General features: G+C 51.3%; 1 protein-coding gene across 2 annotated transcripts in view; it reads right to left on the minus strand.

Moving 5' to 3' along the window:
* MYO5B (myosin VB) overlaps nucleotides 1-21,851 on the minus strand; it is a 254,815-nt gene extending 232,964 nt beyond the window's left edge. Inside the window, exon 1 of one of the 2 annotated variants that reach the window (XM_037034115.1) lies at nucleotides 21,421-21,851. In XM_037034115.1, coding sequence (XP_036890010.1) covers nucleotides 21,421-21,447 — 27 coding nt within the window. In that variant the 5' untranslated portion in view covers nucleotides 21,448-21,851. The remainder of the gene's footprint in view (nucleotides 1-21,420) is intronic. The other variant, XM_037034116.1, reaches the window with a different exon arrangement.
* Nucleotides 21,852-22,204: the final 353 nt, after the last annotated feature.

The following is a 22,204-nucleotide window of genomic DNA, read 5'->3' on the forward strand; positions in this document are numbered from 1 at the left end:
TGGCCCTGCAACGAGGAAGCTCCGATCTAGGGCTCAGCTTCCAGCTTTCTCCCTGGTCAGCTCCTTGCTGCTCTGCCAAGCTTAGGATGCTCCCGGACAAGCCCCCGGGGCGAGTTTCATCCTGGCTCTACCGGGGCTTGGGACGTCTGCCTGCAGGATGCCGTGTGCAGTGTCCCTCCCTCTCAGCACACTCCGCCCTCGTGAGCAGAACTCAGAGAGGCTACGAAAAGGCTGGCGCATCGTAAGCAGCCTTAACAGAAACAGTATCCAGACCAAGGTGAATTCTATGACCTTCAAACTGTAAACCTCTATTTCTATGACTCATGAACATTTTTATGACTGGAGATTATATAACACACAAATCTCAACTTTATATTCTGACTGATGGTCCAAGTATCAGCAGTGAATAAAATGCATACCAAAATTAAAAAATAACAAACCAAGAACCAAAACATCATGTTGGGCCAGTATCCCTCCCTTAACCTTCCTAAGTTTGCTTCACACCATCCCTTTCATTTTCCTCACTCCCAACGGTACTTAGGTAAATCCAGTTGCTTCCATTTAACACATAAGAAAACAGAGTCGAGCCCTGGCTGAGTGGGTCAGTTGGTTAGAGTGTCATGCATACACCAAAGGGTCACGGGTTCAACCTCCACTTAGGGCACCTGCCTGGGCTGCACGTCCGTCTGGTCTCCAGTCGGAGCACATGTGGGAGGTGCCCATCAATGTTTCTATCTCACAGCGTCGACTGTCTTGTCTCTCTTTTTGCCCCTTCCTCTCTCTCTAAAATTAACAAACATATCCTCAGGTGAGTATTATAAAAATAAAAAAACAAAGTCGAGAGAGATTAAGCCACTTGCCCAAGTTTTCACAGCAAGGAAATGGTGTGACAGGCAGAGTTCTGAGCCGTGACCCCCACCCCGGTGCTCTTTGGCCTAAGTCACAGGCCATTAACAGCCCTGTCGGCGTATAATGTTCTCTCCCTTGCTTTCCCAAGACTGGAAGGTTATATTATAAGTGGCTAGAACACAGGTGAGAAAACAGCAGGTGGGAGGAAATGCACGCCCTTTACAAATCCTTAGGAAAAAGGACACACAGGGAAGTCAGCACTCTCCCATCTTCCCCCACTCGTCCACATGTTTCAGAAGTGAGGAGCTGCAAAACTGCTCACCACCGCTCCGTGTGGGGAGCCCACGCCTGCCTCCAGGACTGTCCTTCAGCTAGCATCCCCTCAGCCAGGATTTGGGGGGCCCTTCGGGAGTGGGGGGGCATCTCACAGAAACACCAGAACCTGAAATGCTCGGCTGACAGTCCCCACGCAGCCCCGTTCCACAAATCAGCCAGTGCCTCGCGCCTGCTTGGCTTGGTCCCTGCCCTCGTGAATCAGTTGAGGAGATAAGGCAAATATGCAAAAAGTTAGGCAATCACCCAAGAAATAAATAACAGTGCAGACCAATAGCAGAGCAGAGGCCTAAGAGAAGCATGTGAGCAAATGCTAAGACCAAGTAATGAATGGACATTATTTACAGTAACTGCTGCAGAGGACAGAGAATGGATTTCCTTAGGCTTAGTGAGGAAGGATCTATGGGAAAAGCCCAAGTTTGACCTTGGTCTTGAGAGACAGAACGAATGTAGAAGCAGAGGGGAGAGAATATTCCAGGTAGATATAGCAGGGGTGCAGAAGGGCTCAGGATGCATCCAGAAGAGGAGGCACAGGCTGAGTCTGCCCGTGGCAAAGGCAACGATCAGCCGGTCTGTCAGCTGTGAGGCGCTGGCTACAAGGCTGCTCAGACTGGCTTAGTCAGGAGGATACTTCTGTCACTGCACAAAGTCCAGAGTCCTGGTGCATTCTGGGGTTATGTCAGCCTGAGACTCATGGCCGCACAGGAGGGGTTTCCACGATCAAACTTCTGTCACCAAGGCAAAATGGGGGAGTGGGTGACCCTGGCCGGGGTGTGCATCGCCGCCAATGGCTTCCCCTGGGGAGCACTGGGCCCTGTCCAGGGGGTTTACCCTGCACACCAGCCTGGGAAGGTCACGGGGGACACCAGACAAGGCTGCTCACGGGACAGGCAGATCCAAAACCAGACTTGGAAATACAGCAAGAGGTCTTCCACCCAGAGCCATTTAAAATGCACATGGGTTCTTAAAGGAACCAAACCAGTGTACAGAAACAACAAAGACCTTCATTTCAATGGCCCCTGGGGCCTGCATCCATTACAGCAGAACTGTGCCAGGACACGCCCCCGACAGGGAAGGCGTGAGCACGTGAGATCAGCCGGACCGGTCCTTGCTTGCATGTCCTGGCCTCAGGAACTGCAGTTCCCAATACATCCGTGACACAGTCAGGTCCCGACACAGTGAGCTCTGGTGGAATCTCCAACAGTGGCCCCCAACCTTTTTGGCACCAGGGACCAGTTTCATGGAAGGCAATTTTTCCATGGTCTGAGGTGAGGGCAATGGTTTCAGAACGATTTCAAGTGCATTACATTCAAGCTCTCCTCCTGCTGTGTGGCCCAGTTCCTAACAGGCCCACACAGGTACCAGTCCGAGGCCCAGAGGTTAGGGACCTGCTCTATGAGCCTCATCTGGCTACTGTGTGGGGAACAGACTGGCAGGGACAAGGGAGGAGGCAGTCAAGCCAACTGGGAGACTTTGCAGGTTGGACAGGTCAGAGTGGCAAGCAGGTGAGGCATGGGGACCCGGGTCCCGGTTGGAACGCCAGGCAGACGGACTGGGTACCAGGGGAGATGCGCACGAGATGGCGTGGAAGATCGACCAGGTTGGGCCACCTGCTGAAACGGGAGACTGGGGAGAAACAGCACTAGCAATAAACAAGTTCTCTTCTCAGCACGGTCCACCATGAGGTAGCAGCTTTGGGAAACGCACCCACCTTCAGACTGGGCGGTGAGTCCCCGAGGTGAGTCAGGAAAAATGTAAAAGAGGCAGCACTGTCGTTTCCCAGTTTACTAACTTCTGACTCAGACTGAGTGACACTTTCACAGAACTCTGGCCATGGGAAGGACCCAGGAGATCCTACTCCCTTCATTCGGCAAGTGAGGGAACAGCAGCCCAGAGCAGTACAGTGACTCGCTGGTGTTAACGTCACCTAAGCTTCATGGTGTTAGTGCCACATAAGACATCACAATCAAAACCTCCAAGCAGAGAGCTCGGTGCTCCCGCCACTGTGTCATCCATCTCCAGGCTGCTTATGACACGTGTGGCAGATCAGTGCTCACTCCTGGGGCGTAGCCCGACCAGACTGGAAACTGGAAAAGTAAACACAGTAACACAACCAGTGACACGGGACTTAAACCCATCAGATAGAACCAGCTACTGAGTATCCGGGAAAACACACACACAGAGCAAGGACTCGGGAGATGGTCCTTCCCACTCCCCTCAGCCCACGATGCTAATCCGGGGTGCCACCGGGCACCACAGAGTGAGTCTGAGCGTGCTCCTTCGCAGTCCAGCGTCAGCTCCTTTGTCTCCCCGCCCCCGAGGGCTCTCATGAACCAGAAAACAGCTAAACGGAGCACAGCTTGTAAAGCATAGAGTGCATATCAAACACACAGGATCCTGCTGTAAGAATAAAGAGCTGATGTTTTCTGGAGGGGGAAAAAGCAGAAGCTAACCCACTGTGGGTTTCTTCAGAGCTGCTTCTCCCTTCACAAATGGCCAAAATCAGGGGCCGGGGCAGGCAGCAGGACAGTCACAGACACTGAGGCGCGTGTGTGAAGAGGAAAATGCAGCATTTCTTTCATTTGACTATGCAAGCGCTTTGCATAGGGTGCCTGTGATTTTCCTAGGGCAGACAAGCTGCAATGTCGGAAGGGGTCTGACCTCAGGCACCAGGCCCTGCACCTAGAAGGACACACCTTATGCCAGGGATCCTCTCAAGTGACAAGCAGAGCGATGGCCGGGCAGGGGAGTCAGCAGCCAGCCAGCACGAGAGGACACGAGCACCTCCTGGACCGCTCACTGATGACTGCTTGCTCTGAGGCTCAATCATTAGCTCCCCGTAGGGCCTGGTGTCTACAGAAAGGCAAACCAGGTCTAGCCAGCCCCTGGAGCGCCCTTCCTCTCTCATCTCCATTCCCATTCCTCTCTGTCTGCGCCCAAACCAGCAACCTACACGCAGCTTCAGCTTCGTCCCACGAGAAAGGTAACAGCTGGTCCTTTTACGCTGCCACAAACAGCCACCGCTGCCACAAACAGCCACCGCCAAACACGGGACTAAAGCATTTTAAACTAGCTTATGCCGAATCAATAAAGCTTTGTAATTCCCATTCCTAGAATAAATTCCAAGTGAGTTGGACGCCTGCTTCTCTAAGAAGCGGCAAAAACTACGAATCAATTTCTGTTTCCTTTCATAGACCAGCAGAAGCTCAACAACAAAATGGTGTACCCCTTCCCTCTTTTACTGTTCACTTGAAATTATTCCTTTTCACCCTAATTTTGTATTTTTCTTCCCCAAGTCATGCCTGGCCACCTTTCAAGTGGGCAAGAAGTTTCAAGGTCAGAGGGGTCACATTCCCATTCTAAGTCACTTCCCCGCCGCATCCTCACTGGATGGTGCCCAGTGCTCTCAGGCACCTTCGAAGATGAAGCCCTCCTTCTGCACCAGGAGGCCCCGCCCACCACTTCAAGGGAGGGGGGGGCGGGGAGCACTGATCAGCCCAGTGCAGCCCAGTGCTCCTGCACAGCAAGCCCCGCCCACCTCCTGCAACTCAGACCACTGGGGATCACTCTGAGCTTGGGGAGAACCCAGAGTGGGGACAGGAACTCCGCGTGACGGCCCTGCGGTATTCCATAATCAGGTCTCCTTCACTCTGGACTCCAAGTCCTGGGCCCCCAGCTGCTCCTCAGATGCTCCAGTTTCCAGGCATTTCCTGCTCCAGACCCACCTCTGGCTGAGCTCCATCTACTGAGACCCCTCCAGGGTGTCAGCAACAGGAGGACACAGCTGACTGCAGTCACATCTTGGGAGGCGTGGGGGCTCGACTCTACAGTCAGTAATAAAGCAGAAGTCCATGCTGCACCAAAATTCTCCTTGAAAACCCTTTCTGTTGTCCACGATCACAGGGGGACGCTCTCACACCAAGAGGCTCAGAACTGCCTAAGCCAGCAGGTTCCCCCTCCTCCCCCCAGGGCGTAGTCTGGAAGCAGTGGAAATGATTTTATTTTTTGGTTGGCTGGTTTCTTGTGGATTGTTTGCTTTTGCCTACTATACACAGCATCTTTCCTGACATTTAAATGCATCCCTGAGGCTGGAGAAAGTGCCGCTGTTACTCAGATCTCTTCAAAGGACGTCTGCCTTCGAGTCAAGTTCAACATCTCCTCCACAGCTGGTCCTCAATCTAGACCAATACTTTATTGTGGCCAACAGAGAGCCCTCACTGGGCACAGTTCATCCAAAGAACTTTGCAAAACTTATGTTCTGAAGTCTCACTTTTGCAAGTCATTGCCTTGATTTAAAAAAATAAAATAAAATGAGGTCATAAGGAGGTTAATGTGATAGCAATCTTATTATAATACATAAAATTGATATCACTATCCTTTTCGAATGCCTGGAATAATTTAAGCAACTACAATTTTTTGGGCTTGTAAGACAACAGTGCACTCTTATGATTGCCATTTATCATCCCAGGTGAAAAAATTATTGGCACGGGTTCCTGGTCTGTGTATTTCTGGTTACATCTGAAGTCACCTTAAATCATGTCAGTGCACCAGCAGCAGACAAGCCACTGTTAACATCCTCATTTCAGATAAAGATACAAAAAAGCTATTTTATAAGGGAGATTATGAACATCACGCTTTGAGAGAACTTCCTATGATACCCATTTAAAACAATGTCAAAGCAGTAAAACTAAAATGATCAGATAAATCGAGATCATCCCAATTTTATGGAAACAAGTCCATTTTGGAAAAAAAAAGTTGATGCTAAATTAACTTGGTTTTCAAGAATAAGGGGCAGCAAAGGGGTACACGGGAAGACAAATGTGCGGCTCAGGGTGCGGAGGCAGCCAGAAAGGTCCATGTAGACACTCGTTCAGTCCCGGGTGTTACTGGATGTTCATGCTCTAGAGGAAGGCATTTTTTAAAACAAGAGGGTTGAGTAAACAAACTAATAACCGCTCATAAACATTCTGTTTGGGTTTTTACGTCCTCCCATCTCGGCCTTCCTGCTCAAATGGCGCCGTGTTTTCGGGGAACCACTCTTTGATGCCTTTGCCGTCACGCAGGGCTGTGCAGACCCCCTACCCGGCCCATCCAACCGGGTGGCTGCCCCCACAGCCCATCCTGCACAAGCCCCCAGTCCCCAAGGCTGGAGGCGGAAAGGCAGTTCCCTAGAACACATGGGACTCCCATCCTAGTGGGCCCCTGCAGAGAGCTCAGAGGAGGGAATGGATCTGGAGGGTGGAAGCCCCTGGGGTGATTTGACTGTGACCTTCGTCACCCCCACTGAAGTGCAGTGCTACACGGGGGGGACCTACTGTCCTCCACACTCAGAGGCAGGAGATAGAAGAGCACCCTGAGGGGCTGACGGGAGCCAAAGGTGAGACTTTGTTCCAGGCTAGTGTTCTGTTCTCTTCAGAGCACCTGTGACAGACAACGACCCTCAACATCAGTCTTCTGGAGGGGCCCACGCCACACCATGCTCCTTGTCTTGGTAAAATGCCTCAACCCCCCAGATGCACTTACACACTGAACATAACTGAGTTCCTTAGCGAGAACTATTGTCTCACGTGCCTTTTGTGTCCAGTGCTGAGCCTGACATCAAGAAGATTCTCACGTATTTGTGTCTATGACACCGCATTGCCCACCCCCTTGGAGGCCAAGACTGGCAGACGTTTCAGTGGTGGGTGGGGGTGGTCCCAGCACGCACCATCAGCTGCAGTCGGAGTTCTCAGCAAAGAGGGCTCACCTCAGAGTTCACGGCCCGACTCGGCACAGAGCAGAGTCAGTGCTCCTTCCCACCCAGGTAACACTTAAATCACCACATGCATCTGTCACTGAAAACCATCGAACTCTCCCACCCGGACGCAGTGAACTAGCTCCGACAAACCACTGTTTACCAACGTCGGTGAAAAATTATGGTTTCTTAAGGCACCTGCCTTGTATGGTTAACTTAACGTTAAAAACTTGAGATGCATAAATATAGCTCTGCGGGGAAGTGCAGCCACTGGCCTCTGGCAAAGCACAAGCAGCATAAGGTGAGAGTTTAAATTTCAGTGTCAAGCCAAGAGTTGACTTATTGAATAGGATCGAGTGCAAAACAGTGGCACTTCGCTACGTTGTTTCACATTGTTTCAGACATAGGCTACCAGCCCGGGGCTGCGGGTGTTACTTATGGCCCCCCCTGGCATCACTGCTCTTTGGCCAGCACTTAGGCAGTTTCTGATTTCTGAGACGGTTCATGTTGCAAGTGAGCACAGCACAGACTGACACCCTCAGCATCTGTCCCATTCAGTAAAGGCCGCTCTGCGTGGCTGAGTGTTGTGTAACCCCAGCAGCTCTCTGAGTGGAGTCTGGTTTCACACTGCCAGTCGGACTGCAGGAATATTAACAGTGGGCAATCCCTAGAGACTTGATTAAGGGTGGGTTACCAAAGGGTAAAGAATGTGCGGAGAGCGTGGAAGTGGAGGAAGCAAGTGGAACAAAAAGGAGAGGACCTAGGACACTTTCAGCAGCAGAAGAAAAAGTTTATTACTGGTCTATTTGCAATAGCAGATGCTAAGGCCCATGTCCCAGCATTGTTTATAAGGTGTGAGAGCAAGGTAGCCATGGAAACCATCCCCAGAATCCAAGGTGGGGATTGATCGTGATCAAAAACCAGATTAGAAACTCAGCAGAAGGCTGCAAGGACCAAAGCTGACCAGGATCTAGCAAGAAATGACAGCAGGTCCAGCACAGGCCTCCCAAATCCTGCTCCACGGGGGTGAACACCACACCTGTATTCTCCCTAGCTCTAACGCACCCCAACGTGGGAAAACCAGGGCTCCAGTGCCTGCAGCCCCCACAGTCTCCGCTGGGGAAAGCACCTGGTTCCCAGTGACTGAGCCAAACTGGGAAGTTCCTTGGGGTCAGATGGCCAAAGCTACCTGCACCAGGTGTACCTGCCTGGGAGCAGCCAATCAAGAGACTGCCCTTTGCAAAAGCATTAGAGCTTTTCTTCTTAGTGACACAGGAGCAATGACGGAGACTAATCTAAACTGGAATTGGAGATTCAGAAAGGCTTGGTGAGAAGACAGAAAATGAGCAGAACCAAGAGTAACTCCATCACACTGACGGCGCTGGCATGGGAGGAAACGATCTCTGCTGTTGGCAGGATCACCTGGTCCCTAAAGTCTCGGAGGTCACAGGCACCTTCCCAGTCCCCGACCATTGTGCCAGCCTGGTAAGCCAGGTTGTTCACACAGACCAGCCAAGCCTGGTCCCTGAGAGAGCATCCTTAGGATAGAGCCCACATCTTGAAACACCCTTGCAACCAAAAGAGCCAAGTCCGCCAAGTGCTGGAAGGGCTATAGGCAGACATGCTCATCTGTTCGTGGTATCAAGGTGGGATGCTCTTCCTCTCAGTACAAAGTAAGGGTGGTCCCACAGTGGGAACTGATGGGTCAGTCGGGGCTGAAGCTCTGGGAATAAAGATTTGAGAGGATATTGGTCCTCAAAGACAGGACCGTAATCCACCTTTTGTCCCTTTCTTCCCCAGACCTGAAAAAGGAAGAACATGTGTACAGCCCTAAAGCTCCTGCATCCAGGCTGGTGACTTCACTAGGTAGGAGGGGCCAGTCTGAGGCTAGCCGTCCGCAGGGAGAAGCTGCTGCAGCTGGTGGATCAGCACCTGGACCCTTTCCCCAGCCCCCACAGTGCCCTACGCTGGACTGTGGTTCTCCAAGGACGAGACCTTCTCCTAGCAACAGGATGGGCAGCGACAGTTAGTACACCTCACAGGTTGTCCTTTCCTCTCATCAGTAAGCCCGAGGGTTGTACTAGCTCCCTACCGTGTTCCACAGGTAACCAAATGAAGCCTGGAGGTTGTTAAGCAGGTGCCTAAGGTTGCACAGCTGACAGAAGGGGAAACCAGTACTCCATCTCCCTAGTCCAAAGGTTAAGCTTTTATAACCTCTGGAGTTTCCCCCTCCTCCCAGAGTTTAATTTTTTTAAATTGTGGTACAATGTACACTATACAATTTACCATCTTAACTGTTTTTAAGTGTACAGCTCAGTGGCATCAAATCCCACACACAGCGTTGGGCAGGCATCCCCCCAGCCGTCTCCAGAACTCCTTCTCTTGCAAAAATAGAACTCTGTACCCCACTAAATGGCAGTGCCCTACACTCCCCTCCTCCCATGACCAGCATTCCGCTCTCCACCCCTACGACTCTGACTCCTCCAGATACCTCACCTAAGTGGAATGTGGAATCGCTCAATCGCTGTCCTGTGGCGACTGGCTCACTTCACTGAGCACCATGTCCTCAAGGTTCGGCCATGTGGTAGCATTTGCCGAACTTCCCTCTCATTAACGCTAAGTAACATTTCACTGCAAGGACAGACCACACCTCGCTTACCCATTAGCACGTGATGGGTACTGGGTGGCTACCCCAACTTTGGGCTACTGTGAATAATGCTATTCCACCCTCCTTTCATCTTCTATTCAATCACTAACATTACAGGGGAAAGAACAAATGAAGAGCACCCTTCCATCTGCCCTCAAAAGAGCATTATAGGACGTTAGGTAGAATAAACTCTCTGTTTGAGTGTTCAACCAGTAGATATTTATTAATGCTATTAAACCTGTCATAATAGCCCTGGCTGGTATGGCTCAGTGGACTGAGCACCAGCCTGTGAACCAAAGGGTCTCCAGTTCGATTCCCAGTCGGGGCACATGCCTGGGTTGTGGGCCAGGTCTCCAGTAGGGGGTGCACAAGAGGCAACCAAACATTAATGTTTCTCTCCCTCTCTTTCTCCCTCCCTCCCCCCTCTATAAATAAATAAAATCTTTTAAAAAACTGCCATAACATTTAGGCAATTATATTCTCACACACTAATTATATTAATATACATATACATACACACACATATATATGTGTGTATATATATGTATATATGTATACATATACACATATACATATATACATATACATATATATAGGACATGTATGTATGTATATATATATATATATATATATATATATATATATAGGACCATACATCAGTATAATTATAAAATTCTGTGAGCCTTTAGGTTTTTAAGCAAACAGGCCAGAACTGCTACTTTCAAACACTCGTGTCCCTGACGGCCGGAGAGCTCACACTGATGGGTCACTGAGAGCATTCTAGGCTTGACTGTAACCCTTCCTCCGCATCAGGATGACAAGTAGTAAGAGGACACACAAAACTGGGGGCAGTGCNAGGTCTCCAGTAGGGGGTGCACAAGAGGCAACCAAACATTAATGTTTCTCTCCCTCTCTTTCTCCCTCCCTCCCCTCCTATAAATAAATAAAATCTTTTAAAAAAACTGCCATAACATTTAGGCAATTATATTCTCACACACTAATTATATTAATATACATATACATATACATACACACACATATATATGTGTGTGTATATATGTATATATATGTATGTATATATATACATATATATATATATGTATATATATAGGACCATACATCAGTATAATTATAAAATTCTGTGAGCCTTTAGGTTTTTAAGCAAACAGGCCAGAACTGCTACTTTCAAACACTCGTGTCCCTGACGGCCGGAGAGCTCACACTGATGGGTCACTGAGAGCATTCTAGGCTTGACTGTAACCCTTCCTCCGCACCAGGATGACAACTAGTAAGAGGACACACAAAACTGGGGGCAGTGCCTGGCAGCGACACTTGGTCTATAACAGAAATGTGTCCGTGAGTCCCCCCCATAACTCAACCAGCTTGGTTCTTTGAATAACTTTTGGCTACTCCCAGCACAGAAAGCCTACCTCCCAGGCATAAAGTATCACCACTACACAAAGGAAACAAGGTATCCACCATCCGCTCTAAAGCCAGTTTCAGAGCAGGAAATGTTGGACTCCAGTATCCCCACCCCTCGGCCTCTGAGGCCACCCTGGAAGAAGCAGCATTTGTTGAGATGGGCAGGGTCTAGCACGTTCGCTACACAGTCAAACCTTGGTTCTCTAACAATTCGATTTTCAATCCAGCTGTTCACAGAAAAATTGTATCGGTTTTGTACCTGACAACATGCTAATGCCTGTATGACCAGTCGTGCACCTCTCAGGTGATGAAAAAGTGGGTCAATTTTTGAACAGACTGTGTCTTGAACAGTTGTCCAGAACAAATTATGTTCGAGAACCGAGGCTGCGCTGCATACCTCTGACGGCACTTTAGGGGCGGGCTCATCACTCCGGTGCACACAGCTGTCACACAGTCACATGCACACGCCCAACAAACTGGCAACTAAAAAGAGCTAGCAGCTTGAGAGCAAAGAAAGACTAGTTTCTGGCTGAGGAGACATTCATTTCCCTTATTTCACAAATTAACATTAGCCCTCATTAGTGAGTATAGGCATATTGAGAATGTGATTAAATCTAATGAGACGAGATAAAGCAATTTACCTCCTTTTAATGTACTAACACCTCCTTAATGCTTCTCCCTACAACAAATGAACCACTGGATTGGAAGAACTCAAGGTCAAAGGACGCCCCTGAGGAGACGGGCTCTTCCTGTCGGCCTCAGGTGGCAGCTGTGGCACCTGCTTCCCCATAAGAAGGTGCCCACACTTTGGGTGGCTGGGCAATGACCACTTTGGGTGGCTTCTAATGACCACAAGAAGGTCTGAATCTTCAGATGAAAATTATAAGGAGCATTACCGTGCCCCCTGTGGGAGGGAAGGCAACTGGAACAGACCGGATCTGTTTTTTCTTTCCCGGACTCACCGTTCTCTTTTGAAAGCCCCGCTTAGTCTGATCTCACGGGAGTTGGGAGGACCATATCTGCCCCCTCCAAACCACGCAAGTACCCACGAGTCCTGATGAGACTGCTGATAAAACCTTGTGAGTTAACTGGGGAAAACTAAAAGCAGATTATGCATTTAATGTAAATGATGATAACCTGAGGAAGGAAGTGCAAAAAAATGTATGTGTATTCAAAGTTATTTGTAAAAGTAGGCTCTTCAAAGAGAAGGCTGTTACGGCAGCTTTCACACCCACAAATGTTAGCTTGCTGTTACTCCACGTTCAAACCTTGTGCTAAGCCTTCGGGCTAAGAAATGAGAGAGGAAAACATTTACTTACCTCCTGACAGGGGCTTCGCTGCCTACAGATTCAGGCACGTGCTGGGGGAACAGACAGGCCTCCCATGGGTGCTCTAGCCAGAAGCCGAGCCAAAATGACAGACGATCATGTCACAGTAAGGGTGGTTCCTTAATGGGGGGAAAAGACCCTTCCCTCCAAGCACATGGCCCAGAAATGGGGGGGAGCACAGGTGGGCTTTAAACCAGTTCAGTGGCACTGACTGAGTTTCCACAGTAGGCAAACCGTGTCTGAGAAACTGGGAGGGGTATGGGTGAGGCTGAACCGACACCTTCAGTGAGAGCAGTTCTGTGAATCTACATGTTCACCCATCGACTCTATGCACACACAAAGCAAAACGGAGAATCAGAAAATCTCAGAGCTTCTACAAACGTGGCCTTGTAACCAACCCATCCCGTTTTCCACAGAGCCCCTCTTTCGGATGCGTAAGTGCTCGAGGTAGCGCAGTCGTAAAATGAATGCCCACGGAGCACCCTCCCTGGGGACAGCTGGCCCAGCTTCCGTCCCCCGAGTCCCCTCTCAGGCTCATCACACATACATCCACGTACAATACTGTTTACAGCGCTGATTTCGGAAATTCACAAAAGTTGTTTTACTCTGTACGTACTGGTCTCCAGGGCAGCTTAAGTGACTCTGGCACTGCATGAAGGCAGGTAGCAGACTCAGAGCACACCTCACGTCTTTGGTGGGACCTGCACTGGGGTGTGGATGGGGAGTCAGCAGAAAGAAGTAGAGCCAGCCCTGACCAGGTGGCTACGTTAGTTGGAGCATAGTCCTGTACACCAAAAGGTTGTGGATTCGATTCCCAGTCAGGGTGCCTGTGGGAGGCAACCAGTTGATGTTTCTTTCTCCCTCCCTCCCTCTCCCCACCCTTTCTTCCCTCTAAAAATTAATAAAAAGACATTCTCCAGTAAGAATTTTTTAAAAATCAGTTGAACCAGAGTCCAAAGTGAATGGCCAGGGCACACAAAGTCGATAGTTGAATACGGGACAATCTGCCAGTTCAAATATCGTCCCTTTTCATCCCAAAGACGCGCAGCACCCAGCTCACGGCACAAACGGGCCCGGCACTCTGCTGCCCACTAGCTTTTTCTTGTAAAGGCTGGTTTCTAAGCCAGGGGCCCTGAACTCCTCAGTGCCAAGGAGATTGTCAACCAAGTCTTTGAATCCCATACAGAGGCATCTGGATTTTCTCATTACTCTAAGGATTTCATGTCACAATGCGTTTGAATTTTATAATGGCAAAAGCTGTCTGGGGGGAAAAAATCAGTAACTTCTCATGACGGGCGTCTTCTGCAAAGGAGAGAAAAGCCTACCAGGCCTGTGTCACTATGAGAACTACTCAAAGAAGGCCAACAATTTAAAAGTCCCGGAATAAGTGGTAGTAAGAGGAACATTATGAGCCATTAACTTGGTGATCAGAGATACAGGGTCTGGCACAAATAATGCTCCCCTTTATTACAAAAGCTTTTGTTACAAAATCATAAGTATGTAATTCTGTAACATAGTATCACATTCAAACACACCATGTGACATGTTAGGTGACATGTTCAGGTTAAAACGATAAATTATTGCACCCAGATTATTACCCTACCGACCCCACTGTAGCAGGCTTTATTTCTGCCGAGCCCTGTAGAAGGCCGCCTGAGTGAGGAGGGGACCTCATGTTCCAGCAAACACGTGCCTAGTCAACAGGCGGTGAGCAGGACACACCTGTAAAGGTGAAGACCTCTAACTAAAGGGGCGGCTGGGCGAGGGCCACCAGGAGGATCAGATCTGCTTCTCTGCTCACAGCTTCAAAGGGGACAAGTGCCCACCAGACGTCAAGTGTGGCAGGAAAGAGAAGGCTCTCACTGTGACGTTTTCAGGGGGAGATGGCGTCAGGCAAAGCAGGCGGAAAGCAGACCATGTCCTAGTGTGTGAGGATGGTTAAACTGACAAACAATTTTACACTGCTCAAGTTTCCCGTACATCTCTTTGGTTCCCTGCAGCCCTTTTGGAAGATGTGAACCTCTCTGGGGGCCTACGTGGCCTAAGAAAAGCCAAAAACAAGGGTTTTGCCTATGTTTGGGACACATTTTAAGAAGCATCAGAATGCCATGGGGCTGAGTGTGGAGATGGGTACTTTCTACGCACAAATGATGTTCCGTACCCACCGCCAGTGGGACAGGACCTCATGGGAGGCGGCAGAGCAGAGAGGTCAGCCAGGCCCTCGGCCAGACCCCCGCGGTGAGGCCCTGCTCCACCGCCTGCGAGGACTGCAGCTTTGGGTGAGTCACCTCAGCCTGAGGCCTCTTCATCTGTAAACAGGAGGACAGCGTGCCTGAGTCACAGTGGCCAGTGTTTGAGCTCAGAGGGGTGTGAGCTCAGAGGGGTGTGAGCTCAGACACAGGTGGGAAAGCACAGGCCCAGGTGCCTTATTTAACACATATTTATGCTTTTTTCCTGAATATTCTGATTTCCATGACTGCCTAGCTCTAAAATATAATCATTTAATGAAGAAAAACTAAGCTATAATGCCTTTTAATACAGAAAATACAAAAAAAAACACTTATGAATGAAAACACCAAGCATATGAAAAGATGTTCCAAACTATCCAATGAAAATCAACTTTCAATCGAAAAGGAAACGTGGCTGACAGACAGGAACAACGCCCAATAGGAGGGTGGGGGCGGGGATGGGGACTCCCAGCCAGCTCTCTTCTGGAGGCTGCGGGCCACATTAATGAGGACTGTCAACGTGAACACCGGCAGGTCTGCCTTCAGCAACTTTTCCTGAGGAAATAATTGAAAGAGGCTCCAAGATTGTTTGCAACACTTTTCACGTCAAAAACCTGGAACCAATTAAGTACTTATCAAAATGGAAACAGTTAAAACACCACGGCACAGCCAGATAACACCATATTATGCAGGCCTTACAATGGTGAGGTTACCTTCATATGCAACAGGGGGAAAAAGCCACAGTAGGTTAAGACGCAGAGTGATAGCACACGTGATTCCGCCTGGTTTTAGGTATGTGTTCCGTCGTGCCTAAGTGTAAAGCGGTTCTATCCAACAGAAGTCGGGCGAAACACGTGTGAAATTTTAAATTTCCTAGTAGTCGGGTTAAACATAGGTGAGTCAAATAAAGTATGTTAGCTCAATACATCCGAAATATTATACCACTTCAACAGTTAATCAGTATTTAAAAAGTACGAGTAAGCCGTTTCACACGCACGCCTGCACCGAGTCTCGGAAGTCCGCTACGTTACTCCTCCAGCTCTCCCGCACTGGGGTGGCCTCATCTCAAGTGCTGGGCAGCCACGTGTGACTCCACCCCCCACCCCCACCCCCACCCCAAGGACGTCCCAGGTTCAGGGACCATGTAAGTGGGTGACAGTAGCTGTTTCTGGGAAGAGGTTTTGCCTTTCCCGCATTGTATGAGTTGTTTCAATTATCATACAAATTAACAAAAAAGGGAACATTGTGAAAAATGCTTTTTAATTTTCCTTTAAAGCTGTAGCAAGAGACAGAAAGCACAGTTTAAATTTAAATCTTCTTTCAAACTGCTCTTGCTCTTCCCCCAGGGAGTCGGTGCTAAGGTGGGGAGGGGGGGCCAGGCCAAGTGGGAGCCTCTCTCCCCTGCGCCTTGGTGGCCTGCCGCTGGGGCAGCAACGTGTTTGGTGTTGTCTGTGTTCTGAAGTCTCCCCTCACTGCTGCGGCCCACCTTGTCGCCGCTTCTCCAAAGTGCCTTTAACCAGAAGCGTGTGCCCTCCTCCCAGGACACGCGGGGATNAACACGTGTGAAATTTTAAATTTTCTAGTAGTCGGGTTAAACATAGGTGAGTCAAATAAAGTATGTTAGCTCAATACATCCAAAATATTATACCACTTCAACAGTTAATCAGTATTTAAAAAGTACGAGTAAGCCGTTTCACACGCACGCCTGCACCGAGTCTCGGAAGTCTGCTACGTTACTCCTCCAGCTCTCCCGCACTGGGGCGGCCTCATCTCAAGTGCTGGGCAGCCACGTGTGACTCCACCCCCCACCCCCACCCCCACCCCAAGGACGTCCCAGGTTTAGGGACCATGTAAGTGGGTGACAGTAGCTGTTTCTGGGAAGAGGTTTTGCCTTTCCCGCATTGTATGAGTTGTTTCAATTATCATACAAATTAACAAAAAAGGGAACATTGTGAAAAATGCTTTTTAATTTTCCTTTAAAGCTGTAGCAAGAGACAGAAAGCACAGTTTAAATTTAAATCTTCTTTCAAACTGCTCTTGCTCTTCCCCCAGGGAGTCGGTGCTAAGGTGGGGAGGGGGGGCCAGGCCAAGTGGGAGCCTCTCTCCCCTGCGCCTTGGTGGCCTGCCGCTGGGGCAGCAACGTGTTTGGTGTTGTCTGTGTTCTGAAGTCTCCCCTCACTGCTGCGGCCCACCTTGTCGCCGCTTCTCCAAAGTGCCTTTAACCAGAAGCGTGTGCCCTCCTCCCGGGACACACGGGGATGCCGCCCAGTCAGGTAACTTTGCATATTTAGGTTCTGCTGCCCGGTGAAGATGCAAGGCGTGTTTGCGCAGACAAGGACGCCAGAGCTCAAGTTCCACTCTCCCTAAGTGGGCTGCTTTTCCGTGTGGCTGCTGGGGACCCAGTGAATTACAAAACAAAGTCAACGACTAGCTCAAACCCGAACAGGGTTGCCTCGACAATCCCAGATGTGTTCTGACAAATACACTCTCACTTAGGGAAGGCGGTGTTTGGACCCTATATTGTAAGCAGTGTAGTTTATAGCTGAGCCGTACCACAAAAAACGGCAATATTTTTTTCATCTTGCCAGCATTTGGGAAGTCTGGTTAGTTTCCACTTGATCCTCTGACAGAAAGAGAACGCCGTCTTTGCAAACAAAAGTGCAATAACATACTTAGACTCCAACCAGACCCGGGCTGTCAGAAAGCCTTCTGATGGGTAACTGCGCTGTAGCTGATGAAACGCAATATGAGGAGCACAAATTGGGAAGAAGCTAACAGCTAAAGGCAAGCTCTCTAAGAGGCCCAAGTGGGGAGACCTGGCATCAGCAAGTGGCCATAAGGAAGTTCCAGTGGGACTTGAGGGAGAAGGGCTCAGGGGTGCCTACAGGACAACCTCCCAAATAAGCACCTACTAAGGCAGCACAACACACACACTGAGGACACACAGTCCTTCCTGAGGGTGGAAACAAGGTACTAACACTTGCCACACATGTGCCTCTTGTGACGAGAACCCAGGGTCCGCTCCACCGTCCCGTGAGCCCCCTCCCGAAAGTGTCCCGTGCAGCCTCTGCTCTCCAGACCTCAGCCTAGCTGGGACATGGGACATGACAAAAAACTACCAACAAGGGGGGACAGGGCACACTTGTTCCATGTGTACAGAGAGCAGGCCCTGTGAGCTGAGTAACAAACTCACGCAAACTTCGAAGTTCTGATGGCCACCAGCAGAGTTTATAGGCCCACCCGGAAAGGGGGAGCGGAGAGAAAAGGGAGTGGTGGCTACAGAGGAGAAAGGCCTGAGCTCGGGAGAGGCCCGCATCCCCTGAGGCACAAGCCAGGGACAGCTGAAGGATGCTAGTCCAAAGCACATAAGCTCCATGTTCCAAAGGACTAGCCCCAAACTGCAGCCCTGAGAGCTAAGGCTCTCATGTTCAAAGCCACCCTGGTCTACACAGTAAAGCGACCTCCCAGCAGCCCCCAAAATCTACTGCTCAGGCAGCGCCTATCGATTCAAAACCACGCAGGAAAGGATCAAAGCAGTGATTTCAGTCTGGTGATTTCTCAGTCACTCTGCTGTCTAGACTGGTACCGAAAAAAGTAATACTTAAAGGAGCGCTATTTAAAATTTCATCCAGAATAACCCTTCTCTACGGAAGACTTGTGTTATTCAGCCTGAGGAAGAGATCATGTATTTTACACTTTAAAAATCAGACTATTTTCTGCACTTATCGTAATTAAGTCATACTCACTACGCTTCCTTGCATTTGGGCATCTTCCTGGGACCTACGCAAATCAGATTAGCCCATACTGTCCCTTCCTGTGGGTGGAAACAAGGTGCTAACACTTGCCACAGACGGGCCTCTCAGGACGAGGGCCCAGGGTCCGCTCCACCCGCCCATGGGTGTGGAGGCAGCTGACTCACTGTGGCAGCTGGCCTCCAGGTGTGTGGCAGGCTCTGATTCTTTCCCCATCCCGAAAAACCTCAGTACAAAGAAAGCGATTTCTCACGGCTGAGCTGCTGGGTCCTCCAAAAACGGCGTGCCTTTGTTGATGGGAAGGGCCCTTTGCCGAGGATCAAGATCAACTCCCCCAAAAAATATTCCCATAGCCCAGGAGCCGCCAGTTGAACTGAGGTGACAAAGAACAAGAAAACAGCGACTTGGAGGGAGGGACAAGGAAGAAGTCTTTTCTTGGATAACTAGGAATAGACCAACATACTAAGTTCTCAGCTGAAACTGTGTATACTTGGTCAATTTATACACTGAAATAAGTGTCTCATTCCAAGAATAACATCTTCCAACAGGTATAACCAATAAAGGGCCTTAAAATTTCCGTCCCCCTTATAAAAAAGTGCCGTTGGTATAAGGGGTAATTCTTTCCATCATGCATAACGCACTGAAGTGTGTGCCTGGCACTAGCGTTCATGATGTGAGAAAAGCCCTCTAGCAGGTTAAAAACAAAAGGAGCTTTGGTTATTTTGATAATACACTAAAAAGAACAAGTCATCTCCCCGGAAACAAAGTGCATCTGAACAGCTGGCACACTTTCCCTGAACACCTTATGATTCATGTGCGTACTGCGAATCCAGCCTAGCAAGTGAGACAATGGTTAGAAAACAATACCACCGCTTCTCACAGGAAAAGCCTGAGTGAGGAACTCTGCCAGAAAGAAAAGCGACTGCCCAAACACAATCTGGAAGCTACTGCATTGACCACAGACAAACCTCGAGTTCAGACTTGTGAAGCTAAAAATGATTAACGACCAGAAACCCATTAACAGAGCAGGGCACAGAGCCCCACAGCCCTGGGGACAGGTTCTCATAACACTTTCTGGATTAGGCCAAAGCCTCACACTCGTGAAGCTGCATTTTTTGTTTGTTTGTTCTGTGTGTCCTCCCGAGACCTTTTCCTGGTGGAACAGCTTTGTCCAGCCCCTTGAGTCCAGAGAAGCACACTACAACCTCAGCTCAGACTCTCACCAGTCCAGCATTCCTAAATCAGCATGCAATGCGCCCACTTCTAACTAAAACTTAAACTGAGTGTTTTCCTCTGAAAGTGTTGTCTTTAAAAGCAATCCAATATTCTGATTTTTCAAGGCTGGGGCTCCAAAAATTAAAGGCTTATTCAGTTGTCCTTTCGCTTCATATAATGAAGTGGTTAGTTACTGTCTAACACATGACTTCATGATTCGCCGCAGGTGTACCCACCTGAGTCACTGTTCGGCTTGGAGTACAGGTGGTATTTTCGTGCACTTTGGTGTGGCCAAGCTCAGTGCTTTACACTCCAGTTCAGATTGTTCCCTGCACCCCTGGTTTCCAGCCTCCCGTGATAACCAGCTTCAAAGAAAACTGAGAAAGCGTAGCTTGAGAGCTCCTGCCAGGGGTAACCGGAGTGGGGTGCTTTTCCAAAGCCAGAAGCAGCAGAGATTTCACTTCCCCACCCCCACACACACCCCGGCTCAGACCTCACACCCTCTCCTCTCTCAGCAGCTACCTCTCATCTGTGATCACCGACAGGGGCTCCTGGTGCAGGTGGAGTTGAGTGTCCTAGTCGGCTGTGCCCCCATCACCCCCAGCCAGTGCACAACCTCTGTGGCCACCTCATCATTCTAGTTCACCCCTGCCCGCCTCCGAAAGGAAGGAGGAATTAGAAAACTCGCCCACCCAGCAGGAGGTCTTGCCCACGCTGGGGGCAGCTGCAAGGACCTGCCAGGTGAAGACACGGAAGTGGCTCTTCCGCCTCCGCCCAGACCTGCTGGCTGGAGCCAGGATCCTGGGAACCGCAGTCCCAACACCCCCACGCCCACCCCTCGACACACCGCTGTGCACCCAGAAGTGCGCACCAGGCACTGCCAAACATTTTCGGCCACGGAGAAGACAAACGGGCAGGCGAGGGAGGGACGTCCAAAACTTACGAGTGGAGGAGGGGCGCATACTTCAAGGCCTGTGGCCCCCTAACCCTCAGCGCCAAGTCGAAACCCAAAGGGGTCCCTAGGGAGCTCGGGCTGTTCGGCCGCGGGCGCTCGGGGAAGTGGCGGCTGGTCCCCAACTTAACCACAGCGAGTGCCATGGAAGCGGGTGTGTCCGCCCTGCTGCACCTGTTCTCGACTCCGACCAAGGAGCCCTGCTCATGCATCGCAACCTCGCAGGCATCCTGGAAACCACCCCTAGCTCGGCCTTACGCCGACCCCCTCCCCGCAGTCGCTGAAGCCCTCCACGTTCCCACCCAGCTGGCCGCCGTGGAGAGCCCCTCCCTGGCGTGCTGTGAACGAGCTTCCGGGTCTCCAGAGACCCCTGGAACGCCTGGTGCCTTCCGCGAAGCTTCCGCCCTCCGGCCGCCGCGCCCCGACACCAGGTTGGGACCCCTCCTCTCCCCGCTCAAGGGGCGGAGCGCCGCCCAAGTTCGGGGGGTCCCCCTACGTGGCATGCGGGAGGAAAGGAAGCCTTAGAAATATTAGAAGGTCGCCCTTATGGGTTCGCGCCGCAGAGCACCTGGGTGGCGTCCTGATCCAGATGGGCGCCACCGCGGAGGCTGTCCCCTCGCACCGGCTGGAAGCTGGCGGGGCCGCCCCCGAGGTTCGGGGACTCAGCAAGAGCACAGCCCCGGGGAGGCAAGCGATGGCCGGGCTTCGGGGAGGGGGCAACAGCCCGGACCAGGGGCACAAGCCTTGGCCGGTCGGTGCGGGGCGCTCCCGGAACAGCAAACTTTCTCCGCCACCCGAAGTTAGCGGCGCAAAGGCGGCTGCCGGGAGCAGGCTGAGGGGTGTCTCCGGCCACCCTCTGACCCCCGGAGCCGCAGGAGAAGGCGCCCCCCAAGGGCCGCGGTGGCCCGCAGCATGCCACCCCGCCCCGCCGCCCTCACCTGTGCGCGCGGCCGCACTCACCTGGCTGTAGAGCTCGCTGACCGACATGACCCCGCGTGCCCGGCCGGGTCAGGACGCGCGCGGGCGGACGACTCTCGCTGGTGCCCCGGCGGGCGGCGGTCCCGGCTCCTTGCTGCCCCCGCGGGTCTCAGTCCGCGGCCGGCCCGCCTGGCGCCATCTTCCTGGGTTGGCGAGAGTTTGTGTGTTTCTCGTCCCTTTCCCCAACCTGCCCGCCGGCTTCCTGGAGGCGCCGCGGCCGGCTCGCTCCCAGCCGGCGCGACCTTTACTCCCGCGGCGACGGCGTCGCAGTGGCCCGGCCGGAGTTGCGGGCGGGCGGGGGAGGAGGCCGCGCCGCTCCCCACTCAGGTATTGGAGGAGGTGCGAGCGCGGGGCGAGGTAGGGCGGGCGTCTGAGCCGGCGGCCAGCAAGCGGCAGCCACCGCCTTTGCACCCCGCGGGGCGGGCTGGACGCGCCCTCTCGCGCCCCCGCACCTCGGGGTCCTCCCGGCCGGGGGCGGGGCGGGCGTGCAGAGGGTGCCTGCCGCCCCCTGCTGGACCCGGAGCGCACACGGGACAGGTGCGCGGCGGTGCTGCACCTGCCGCCCCACGCTCCTTGTCGGCTCCGGCTGTGCCTGGGAGGCAGGGCGGGGACGCAGTGCAGATAAGGGGGAAAAAATAGGAAAGTAACCAGAAAGGGGCAAATAAGAATAAAAGGAGAGTTGTCTACTGCTGAAAGGCTCCAACCATTCTCCTCTGGTTTTTACATATCTGTAGCCAGGGTTTTTGTTATTAAAATTCAGTTATGT

This window comes from Sturnira hondurensis, unplaced genomic scaffold, assembly GCF_014824575.4.
Source record: "Sturnira hondurensis isolate 20B ecotype Veracruz unplaced genomic scaffold, ASM1482457v3 Scaffold0001872, whole genome shotgun sequence".
NCBI classification, from domain to species: Eukaryota; Metazoa; Chordata; class Mammalia; order Chiroptera; family Phyllostomidae; genus Sturnira; species Sturnira hondurensis.